The sequence below is a fragment of the Peromyscus leucopus genome, chromosome 20, assembly GCF_004664715.2.
Source record: "Peromyscus leucopus breed LL Stock chromosome 20, UCI_PerLeu_2.1, whole genome shotgun sequence".
NCBI classification, from domain to species: Eukaryota; Metazoa; Chordata; class Mammalia; order Rodentia; family Cricetidae; genus Peromyscus; species Peromyscus leucopus.
Window position 1 is genome coordinate 46,073,430 of NC_051080.1, and position 11,085 is coordinate 46,084,514.

The 11,085-nt window shown below is 40.0% G+C and overlaps 1 protein-coding gene across 8 annotated transcripts in view; it reads right to left on the bottom strand.

Moving 5' to 3' along the window:
* Positions 1-2,422: 2,422 nt before the first annotated feature.
* Azin1 (antizyme inhibitor 1) overlaps positions 2,423-11,085 on the bottom strand; it is a 32,129-nt gene continuing 23,466 nt past the window's right edge. For 6 of the 8 annotated variants that reach the window (XM_037197739.1, XM_037197737.1, XM_037197740.1 and 3 more), the window contains 6 exons: positions 9,686-9,767; positions 8,654-8,728; positions 7,809-7,971; positions 6,603-6,718; positions 5,862-6,076; positions 2,423-4,754 (listed from right to left, as the gene is read on the bottom strand). In XM_037197739.1, the coding sequence (XP_037053634.1) occupies positions 4,643-4,754; positions 5,862-6,076; positions 6,603-6,718; positions 7,809-7,971; positions 8,654-8,728; positions 9,686-9,767 (763 nt within the window). In that variant the 3' untranslated portion in view covers positions 2,423-4,642. The remainder of the gene's footprint in view (positions 4,755-5,861; positions 6,077-6,602; positions 6,719-7,808; positions 7,972-8,653; positions 8,729-9,685; positions 9,768-11,085) is intronic. The other 2 variants (XM_028879227.2, XM_037197738.1) reach the window with 1 other exon arrangement.

Here is an 11,085-nt window from a genome sequence, read left to right on the forward strand (position 1 = left end):
GAACTAAGGCCTGCACCACCACTGTGCGGCTTGTTGTGTTATCATTTAAGCCTTGCCTCCCATGTTACTAATTTGCTTTTTGCTGAGTCTCTCTATGTAGTTAAGACTGGTTGGAACTGGCTATAGCCCAGGCTGGTCTCCAGGGGCTGAGATTACCTATGTGTGCCCTTACATGATTTTAGAGTTAAAAGAAGCTTCAATTATATATTAACTACTTCAGTTCAGTGTGATAAGCCCCTTCCTTCCACACAGGCTAACTCACCATCCACCACATAGCAATAATTTAACCCTTCCCTGCTTCCTTTTTATGGTAAGCTGCTACAACTGTATTTAGAAAACCTTGTGTGTACATGCCTGTGGAGGCAGACATTGGCAGAGTAAAAACACACGTCGGTAATAAATGCTCTCACCAAACCTGGACCCTGCTGTTTTAGCTAGGTTGGCCAGGCAAGCAGCCTCTGGTATCTATTTCCCAGGCCGAGATACCTGAGCTGGCTTTCTGTGGCCCACATGGTGGTGTCCTGAGCCCCACAGGCAGGCCACGCCCCATGTACAGACACATATTGAAGCAGCCTGACCGCAAAGGCAGTACCCACTGCCCAGCTGGCACGGCCCTGCCATCTAGCAAGGCCGTCTGTGGAGTGGGGGTGCACTTTCTTTCATCCAGGGGCGCTCTACTGGCAGTGACCAGCCTTCAGCCCAACCAACCCTCCTACCCTGCTGGGCTTCAAGAATGCTGCCAGATGGTCCGTTATCCTTTGGGCAGGCTGACCATCAGCAGACTTCACAATAACGACACATTGTTCACCAATTAATTTGCCAGGGCAGATTTTTTTTTTCAGTTAACAAATTATACTTAAGCCTTTTTAATACTTTAAAACCCACTCAGACACAGACACAAGGGTTACTAGATATTTGAGAAACACCTCCTTACAGGAAAGGTACCAATTACTTTAAAAGCAGACAACTATGGAAGATATATCAGACTACCCAGGGTGACAGGGACTGCAAAGAAATCCTCAACTCTGCCATTCTTAGTTCCAAGAGTTCAAGGTCAGCCTGTGCAACTTACTAAGACCCAAGGTGGTTTTTGTTTGGTTGTTTTTTTTATTTTTTTTTAAAGGATAAAAAGGCTTGAAATTTAAAGCTGAGAAAATATACCAGAAACTGGGGAAGAATACCACCCCTTGTCTTCGCTGAACATCCTACTCCTAAATGGACATCAACTGTATGCATCTATTGTTTTCTTTGTGGCTAGGGAATTAATGCAAAGCACTTTATACTCCAGCAGTCATATCACACATAGGCTTTGTCTTCTGGTAAAAGGGTGGTTTGGTTATACCGCAGGCAGGATGACTTCTAGCCTAGTTTTTCCAGTCATTTCTTCAAAGAAAACTAGTTCAATCAGAGGAAAACAGCCAGTTAAAGCTACTTAAGCTTAGACTTTTAAAACAAACAAACAAACCAAAATACAGAACGAAAACAAAACACCAGCCTCCAGCAAATTCAGTTTCCCCGTGATATGGCAGTGCACGCCTCTGTCATCCCGTTACTTAGGAGGCGAAGACAGAACTGTGAAGTTTGAAGCTGCCCTTGTGCTACACAGTGTTTGTTAGGCCAGGTTGGGCTCCAATGTCAAATAACAACAAACCCCCAAATCTAACCAATAGCTTTTAATTCCTGGACAGGTTCATCCTCACTATGAAAGCTGCATCGCACAAACTCATGCAATCAATACTCTCTAACTGGCTGTCAGGCAATGCACAGCTAAATGACTATTTTTAGATAACACTGCAAGTTAATGTTAATTCATCTAATTTAAATACAAGGCAGCAATGTACAGTAGGCCAAGGCAGAAAGGAAGAGTATATGATGACTTCTGTCATTTGCAACCATTTGGCAGACAAAGCAATTATAATCCCCAGTGACCTGGCACCTTAGCAACCACTAGATCCATTAGTTCCTATGCATAGTACTATCAGAACAGCAAGGTTTGGGTGTCTGGCCTTGCTGGAATAGCAAGTACCAGAAGCAGGCAGGATGAAACCAGTTTACCTCTTTAATGACCAGCCTATAAACTACTCTATTACCTAACAATAATGTTTAAACCTAATGTATCCTCCCTGGGGAAACATACTAAGAATGAATTTCCTATCAGGTTACCCAGTTACAAGAAACTGAAGCGTTGATTTTCATTTCAGCAGGCCAAGACAGTATAGTAATTACCGGTTTTTTGTTTTTGTTTTTGTTTTTAGAATCAATACTGATTAATTTATACTGAATAGTGAGTGATACACTTCACCCAAGTTTAAAAAGGTGGTCCCATGAATATCCACTCATCAAAACCTTCATTGTGCTAGGCAATTCCCAGATCACTTTACTTTTAATAGATTCTGAAAGAATGTGGGCAATATACACACAATTCATAAAATTTCATGTCTATTTCATGATAGAAGCCATCAAAGTAAAGCATGAGGAATAAAAACATTTTATCTGTGTATTCAGAATCACACACAAGTTACCTTTACAGTTCAATTTACTATATATAGAAATCATTTGGGTTTTATAATTTCAATTAAGTTTTGAACTGAGATTACAATATCATATAAAAAGATTTTACATTAATTATTCTTAAGCATTCCAAATTGAAATACATAGGTTACCTTTAGATTTATAGCAAACAGTCTTCAAATACAATACAGACACTCTAAGTTTACCTATCATTCACATGTGAGATTTGCAACTCTGGGCTGTTTTACATACAACCACTCTCCTATGCAGATGGCAGAATTGATAGGCTACAAAAGCCCAAGCCCATACAGTCAAGCCAAGGACTCAAGTTGTATCATCCTTTTAAAGTTTTGGCATTTCTGGACCACAACAATGCATAATACGGAGGAGGTAAGGAACAATTCCTCCTCCTCGTTAGTTCAAAGTTACATGGTAGCTTGGAATTTTGACTAAAACCCCTTACTACACCTTGGAAAAGAGTCCAAGGGCAGCTAGATGACAATGGACTGGGGCTCTTAGTTCTTTTTCTAATTAATATAACCCATGATATTCAAGTGGGCAACAGTCAAATCAAAAATATTAAGCACCTACTGGTTTGAGATTGAGATTAGAGATTCATGATCAATTTCTTTCCACCTTGAATCAAGGTGTAAAAACCAGGATTTAAGTGCATCCCAAACTACTCCCATGTAGCACAGGTAGAATTTTCTGTCCATTGGCACCAAAGTGAAGTCACATTTCCTCTTGGGGACAGAAATTCCACTTGTGAACACAGAGTGAGGAAAAGTGACCCCTGTGAGTTGTCTCATTCCTACTGTGATTCTGAGACCTAGGATTAACACACTAGCAGTGAACAAAGCAAATTCCTGGCCAGAGTGTCAGGTTAGTGACGCTGACTCCCTCCCCACCACCAAGCTTTAGTACGAAAAGAACTACTAAGCTGAACAAAAGGGAAATATTAACAGGAAACTAAAGGACCAGGTTCAAAGCGGTAAGGAAACCCCTCTGATTGGATGCCATTACAAGTTGAGCAACTGAAGAAAGTGTGCTTCACCTCCCCAAAGGCCTCTGCATGTCAATGTCTGTGCGAGGGGCCTTGGGACTCTGGAAGTAGACATAGCCCTTCTTTAAGGTCGGGGTTCTGCAGTCCTCTGCAGTCTCTTCCCCTCCCCACCAAGTTTTCAGTGTTTAATAAATTCTTCTCTATCGGCCAAAAGATTTGTGACTCAAAGGTTTACTAAAGTACTCTATGCATCCTATCTATACAGAAACACCTACCATTATTACAATTGCTTTATGCAAGATTAACATTTTTGGTGTTAAAATTGTTAAACATCATGCTTACTGCACATCAACTTTCCATAATAAATCTCAACTTCACAATGATTTACCAAACACTTTTACTTAAATTACTAATTAAATAACTAAAAGTGTATTGAGCCAAACCAAACTTAAATGGGCTATAAAGAAAACTAACCCTCAAAACAGACCATACACACAACTACTTCAAAACTCCCTTTGCTAGCTAGCCCCTTTCCCAAAGTTTTAGCCTGAAAAACAGTAAAATCTACACAAAGTTTTATTGCAATCATACAGGGTTACATTAGGTCAAATACGACAAATACTATGATGCAATTTTACATTTATTAAACTACAGTTCAAAGCACAAATTTACACATTCTAAATACACTAAACGTATCTAATGAAGTCACACTGGTCTTCCACTCACATGTGATATATCTGGGTGAAAGACATCAACTTTACAAGACTTTTAACAGGAATCCTTATTATAAAAACTGTGTACTTGTATGTAAACGATTTGATGGGGAACCCAATTAATGGGCTTCCATCTCCACTAAGTCATCCATTTTGTTGCATATTTTATTTAAACGCTTAAGGGGTGGGTCAAACTGGCATGTTTAAATCTGATACATTATCTAAATCCCCCATTACCCCCAATGAATTATAGATGAAAGCTGATTTTGTCTGGTCCCCAAATAGCTATTACTATGAATTTGTTTCCAAGATAATTAACAGAGTAAAAGATTGATTGAATTTTTTCCCCACACTGGAATGTAGACCAGACAAGCTTAACCTGCGACTTCAGATCTAAAGAAGCGTTAATGCCTGTTTAAGCTTCAGTGGAAAAGCTGTCTTCTTGGCTCAGCTGAATGCAAGAGGGTGCAAAGAAGAAGTTTTTCATCATTGCGTCTGAAGTAATTCCAGCATCTTGCATCTCATACCTGTATTTAAGAAAAGAGCAGAAGTTGGGATTTAAATATTTACCAAACCACACAACGGAAACAGGAAACAACTAGTCTTCAGTCCCCCCTAAAAGATCATCTGTTTCTGGGACAGGGAGATGGCTGGTGAAGTGCTTGCCATGTAAACCTGATAATTAAGTTTAATCTCTGAAACCCCTGTTAGAAGGGGGGTTTGGGTGTCTGGAGGAGAAAGGTTAAGAGTACACACAGCTCTTGTGGACAATGGAGTCTGACTTGTGAGGTAGCTCACAAACGATGCAGGGGATCTTCTAGCCTGTGTGAGAACAGCACCCATGCCACACAGACCCATACACGGGCATGCACCTACAGACACGGAGCAGGGGCGAAGTATATACCAGGGAGTAGGAGGTATAGTTTATGTTTGTGTGTGCAGGCCAGCAATTATACTCTGGTATCTTTCTCGATTGCTCTACCTCATTTTCTTCTTTCTTCCTTTCCTTTCTCTTTCTTCTTTTTCTCTTTCTTTCTTCTTTCCTTCCTTCCTTCCTCTCTCTTTCTTCCTTTTTTTTTGAGACAAGGTCTCTTATACTGAGCCTAAAACTCAACACTTGGCTAGAGTAGCTGTCCAGCCAGCTCCACAATCCACGCATTTCTGCCTCTTTCTTACCCCTCCATTTCCCAACTCAGTTCTTCGAGTCCATGTAGCAGTCATCTCCCTAGCTTCAAGATTCATCTACTTTTAATGCAAAAGCTGAATACACATCAAGAAGGAACTATCAATGGGCATAATGGGACAGACATGCCTTTAATTCCAGATGATCTTTAAACCTGACAGAGGCAGCTGTATCTCTGAATTCAAGGCCGGCCGCCTTGTGTAAATAAATACTAAGACACCAGGATTATGTAAGAGACCCTGTCTCAAACAAACAAACAAAAAAAAAAACAACAAGAAAAAGGAAACTATCACTTTTATCTGTAAGTGTGAAATTTACATGAAATGTTTTTAAGTGATTCTTTTTTGTATTACTTCAAGTTTTGCATCTGTTTGTTACATAAGGTATTAGCAAATCTAAAATGTCACTTCCAGGATCCTATCTGCTTTTAAATAAAATAAAATCACCTTACCAATCACTGAATGACATCATGTAATAAATAGCTGGCCTCTGAAAATCATTAAAAGCAGATGGTTCGTGGAAAGAATCTGCTCCCATGTTATCAAAGATGAGCCAATCTCCCACATTCAGCTCAGGAAGAAGGCAGCTTTCTACAATTTGATCAAGCTCGTCACAGGATGGACCCCAAAGGCTGCTTGTAAACAGAGGCTCATCTTCCTTGTATTTCTGTAGAAAAGGAAAATTTATCAAATGCTTTCAGGTACTGAATCTGCAGGTGAATAAAAAGCAATTTCAGTCTCTCAGATCTCATACATCTATGGGAGATTGAGGGTCAGGTATACGTCTCAATTGTTACTATGAACTTCACAACAAGGAGATAAACTGAAGAGAACAGAACGTGGATCCCACAAAAACACTCCAAACATGGTAAACAGGTGAGGTTTAAGGAGGCGGGATTCCTGGTGACTGAATCTAGGATAGGCAAATGGCATCTGAGCTGTACTGATGCATTGCATTAAAAACTTGTTTAAAAAAGTTACAATTTATTCCTTCATGTATGGTGTGTGTGTGCGTGCGTGCGTAGGAGTGAGTGTAAGGCTGAAGGGCAGAGCACAACCTGCACCCATCAGGCCACAGGGGCCCATGGCTTGGCGCCTTTACCCACTAAGCCATCTCAGCAAGCTCATTTTTGTTTTTGTTTTTGTTTTTTCACTATCAAAGATGTTTTGGAAAAACAAATGAACGAACTTGCCTTGTGAACCTCTGGAATGGTATTTAAGTCCTCAGAAAGTTTACTCGCAAAAGAACCATAAACACCATCATTCATGTAGTACACGAAGGCTGGTTCATCACTCCCATCTTTTTCTACTGAAATCAAACAGTGAAGAGGAAGATGAAAACGACAGATGAACACACCTTACTCACTACACAGCACTCCTACTCACTAACCCAAGCGCACCGAGGCCAACTGTTGTGGCCATGTCAGCAATCCCGGCATCCCACAGAGAATACTTAGCTACACAGACTTCCCAGTCAGCCTGTGCTTCCAGACAGTAAGTCCTGGTCTCCAAAAAACAAACAAACAAACAAACAAACAAACAAAAAAGCCAAACCCAGAGGGCTGGAGAGATGGCCCAGCAGCCGAGAGCATATGCTGCTGCTTGGTTTTCCAGAGGACCCCAAGTTTAACTTCTATTAACCTTGAAAAGCAGCCACAACTGACTATCACTTCAGCTCCTGGGGATCCCACACCTCCAACATCTTAGGCACCTATACTCCCATAGCAAACACACGCACGCACGCACGCACGTAAAAATCTTAACAAACAAAAACCAGTCAAGTACCCATCCATCAAATCCAAACCTGACACCACCAATATTAGAAGAGACCATTATCATGTGTGTCTTCTTAAAGTTATACACAGAGAATACTCCAAAACCCTGGAGTGAACCCAACCAAACCAAAAAAACCTACCCTTTAAAAATGTCAGGAAAAAACACAAAGGAGCCAGGCAGTGGTGGTACATGCCTTTAATCCCAGCACTCAGGAGGCAGAGGCAGGCGAATCTCTGAGTTCGGAAGCCAGCCTGGTCTACAAAGTGAGTTCCAGGATAGGCTCCAAAAGCTACACAAAGAAACCCTATCTCGAAAAAACAAACAGACCAAACAAACCCTGAAATCTAACAAAGACAAAAGGAAAAACAGTAAAGAATAGTAGTCAGGAAGTCAATTTTTCCCTAGTGGAAAAAAACAAAATTAAAAAAGGTCTTTTGAATGTAAACTGTATTTCTACAATGACTCAGGGCAGTTCTGTTGGTTTGACGTGAAGGTGGGTTTAAATAACACTCAGATTCCCCATCAGAGCCAAGACGGCGGCAATGGAAACCACAACAAACCACTGGTCAAATCACATGGTCAAAGTAGTATCTGAAACATGAGATATAAACTTTGTAACTTACCTCCAGAGGAAAATTTATTATTTTCAACAACTTTCTTAGCAATAATATTAACTGCAAGTGTAAACGCAGAAGATACATAGTAGCTTCCAGGTTCTGAAATTATCTGAATGCCAGATCCTTCGGGGAAGTAAATATCCAACAGAGGACTGATCACATGATTAACCTGTGGGTTTTAAATTACAGATTCAAGTTTCAATACTGGGTCACAGAAGTCTAGGTTGAATAGCTATTAACTAAAGTTACCAAAGACAACCAAGCAATTCCAATTACAGAACAACAAACCCAGCTACTTAGCAGGTGTCTTCGATTAGGCAAGCTTTTGCATCAGCTTTTTTTTAGTAATAATCACAATAGCAATAATTAAAAAAAGCCACATCAATTCTAATACTGTGTCTGATTGGTGGTAAAGGAGTAAAATTCCAATTCACAGCTTCTAGACACTGCAGAATGAAGGCAGGAGTGATGTGCATCTTGCTATTAGAGCCATGAAGTTGGGAGTTGGCGTGACATCTAATACATAAAACACAACTCAAACAGTACTACTTGTGGGCTGTGGGGTAGCTCAGTGGTAGAACACTTGCGGAGCTTGTGTGAGACTGAACTTGATGCTTACTTAGCACATCAATAAATCAGTAAGTAAAGGAGTGCCTACTCTGTGATATGATAGGGCTCATATTATTTGAAATGTTAAAGTCATTTAAGTTAGGTCTAATTTATAAACTATAAGACAAGTGTTACAATAGGCTTTAGTTTGTGTTAGCATAAAAATTCTGGTCTATGTACCTACCAATTATGTAGCAAAGAAAGAAGATTATCCCAGTTTGCCCCCCCCCCAAAACACTTACCTCCTCCAGCTGGATCTCAGTTCCTGTGAAGCCTCCACCGATGTCTAACATGTTCATTGTAAAGCCAAATTCTCCCTAGAGGAAAAAACAACAACAAAAAACCCTTCATGCTTCAAAACTGTAATGCATACAAATATAAAATTAATAAACAAAAAACCCTTCTTCGTAGGTAGGTAAATATTTCTGAACTTTATTGATACCAGTTACTTCTGTTTTCTTAACTTTTCAAAACTTGGTTTTGTTTTTCAGACAAGCTAACCCTAACCCTAACTTTATGTAGACTGGCCTCAAACTGATCCTCTTGACTCGGCCTCCTGAGTACAAGTTACTAGCAGATTTCTGCTACCAAACTCAGCTTCTTTAGTTCTTACTAACAGGAACAGATTAAATATTACATGCATTCCTTTTTTTTTTGCCTCCTTTCCATTGCTTGTTTTCTCTCTTAAGACATTCATTAAATTTCTACTTCAATCTCTTGTCCACTTAAAATACAACATTGTGTGTCACCCTCAAGCTTTCTGGTAATAAAATCAGGAAGCCAAGTGTGGTGATACATGCATTTAATCCCAGAGACACAGGCAGGCAGATCTGAGGCCAGCATGGTCTACAGAGCAAGTTGGTCCACAGAGGACAGCCAGGATTACAGAGAAACTCTGTCTCAATAATAATAATAATAATAATAATAATAATAATAATAATAATAAGTATGCAAGACTGGAGAAATGGCTCAAAGGTTAAGAGAGAATATCTGCTATTCTTACGGAGGACCTGGGTTCAGTTTCCAGATTAAAGCATCCTTAACATTAGTTCCAGGGGGTCCAACAACACATTCTCATCTCCATGGGCATCATGCATAAGCATGGTGCATATATATACATATACACACACAAGCAAAACACATACATAAAGCCTAAACATTTTTAAAAATTGTGTGTGTTGTACTAACTTTAAACAGTAACTAATTCATACTAGTTGAAAATGATTCTGAAATAACACCCTAGTTTAAAATAAAAGAATAATTAGAGAACTTACAGCCATGTCAAACACACACCGAGCATCAGATAGAGCATGCACATATACTTGATATTCTTTGCAAGCACTTGAAACGTGAAATCTGAAAGAAATAAAGTAGTAATAATTTAAAGCAGCGTGGCTTTGTGGCACTTTCTGTAATTCCTTTCAATTATCACTCAGTATAATGTCACTATTGAGTGCATTTTTTAACTTTATCAAATATTTGATGCAAGGATAGAATCCACCCAATATAATGATGCAATTTTTGGACAATACTGTATATTTGAGTAAGTCAGGCATCCGTGATTGTGCTGGCTGGTTTTGTTTTTTGCTTGTTTGCTTTAACTTGACATAAACTAGTTACCTAGGAAAGGGTAAACTCAAGTGAGGAATCGCCTCCATCGGATTGGCACATGTATGTGCATTGTCTGTGGGGTACAGGGGCACATTCTAAGCCCACTATGAATAATGCCCTTATTTGGATAGTATAAGAAGACAGTCTGAGCAAGCCAAGCAGAGTGAGCCAGGAAGCATTCCTCTGTGGTCTCTGCTTCAGTTCCTGCATCAAGGCTCCCGTCTTAAGTTTCTACCTTGGCTTTCCTTGATTGACCAGTAAGGCAAATAAACCTCTTTCCTCCCTAGCTGCTTATCATAGCAACAGAAAGCTAACAGAGAACAATCATACTTTGCTATGGAATAATCCCATTGTATACTTTGGTGATGTATTGTGTTCTTGATATATTGTGTACCCTAATATAAAGTTTAATCTGAGGATCAGAGAAAAAAGGCAGCCACCATAATAAACAGAGGTCAGGCAAGGGTAGCACATGCCATTAATCCTATTACTTGGGAGGCAGAGATCCATGTGGATCTATGTGAGCTCAAGGCCACACTGAGAACAGACCTAGGTGTGGTGGTACATACCTTTAATCCCAGCACTAACCATAAAGGTCTGAAGGGCTGGACAGACAGAAAGTGACAGAGCTGGGCAGGAAGAGGAAGTGATGTAGCTGGGCAGAGAGAGGAAGTGAGATGGCAGAACAGAAAGGCATATAGGTGTGGGTATACAGGAAGTAGGTCTCTTTGGAGACTGAGGTGTTGGTGAGGTGAGGTTGTCTGTGGCTTGTCCTATTCCTCTGATCTCTCAGTTTTTCACCCCAATATCTGGCTCCAGGTTTTAAATTAATAAGATTGTTTAGCAATTCATCTTACAGTGTACTGTAAAGATGTGTTGCTCTCATTGGTTTAATAAAGAACTAACTGGCCAAGAGCTAGGCAGGAAGAGGTTAGGTGGAAGAACCAGACTGAGAGAATACTGGGATGAAAGGGCAGATTACCAGGAGGTGCAGAGATAGATAAACTCCTTCATTTGAATAATGAATCACCTGACTTAGTTTTAGACTAGCTGGGCTAGAGAG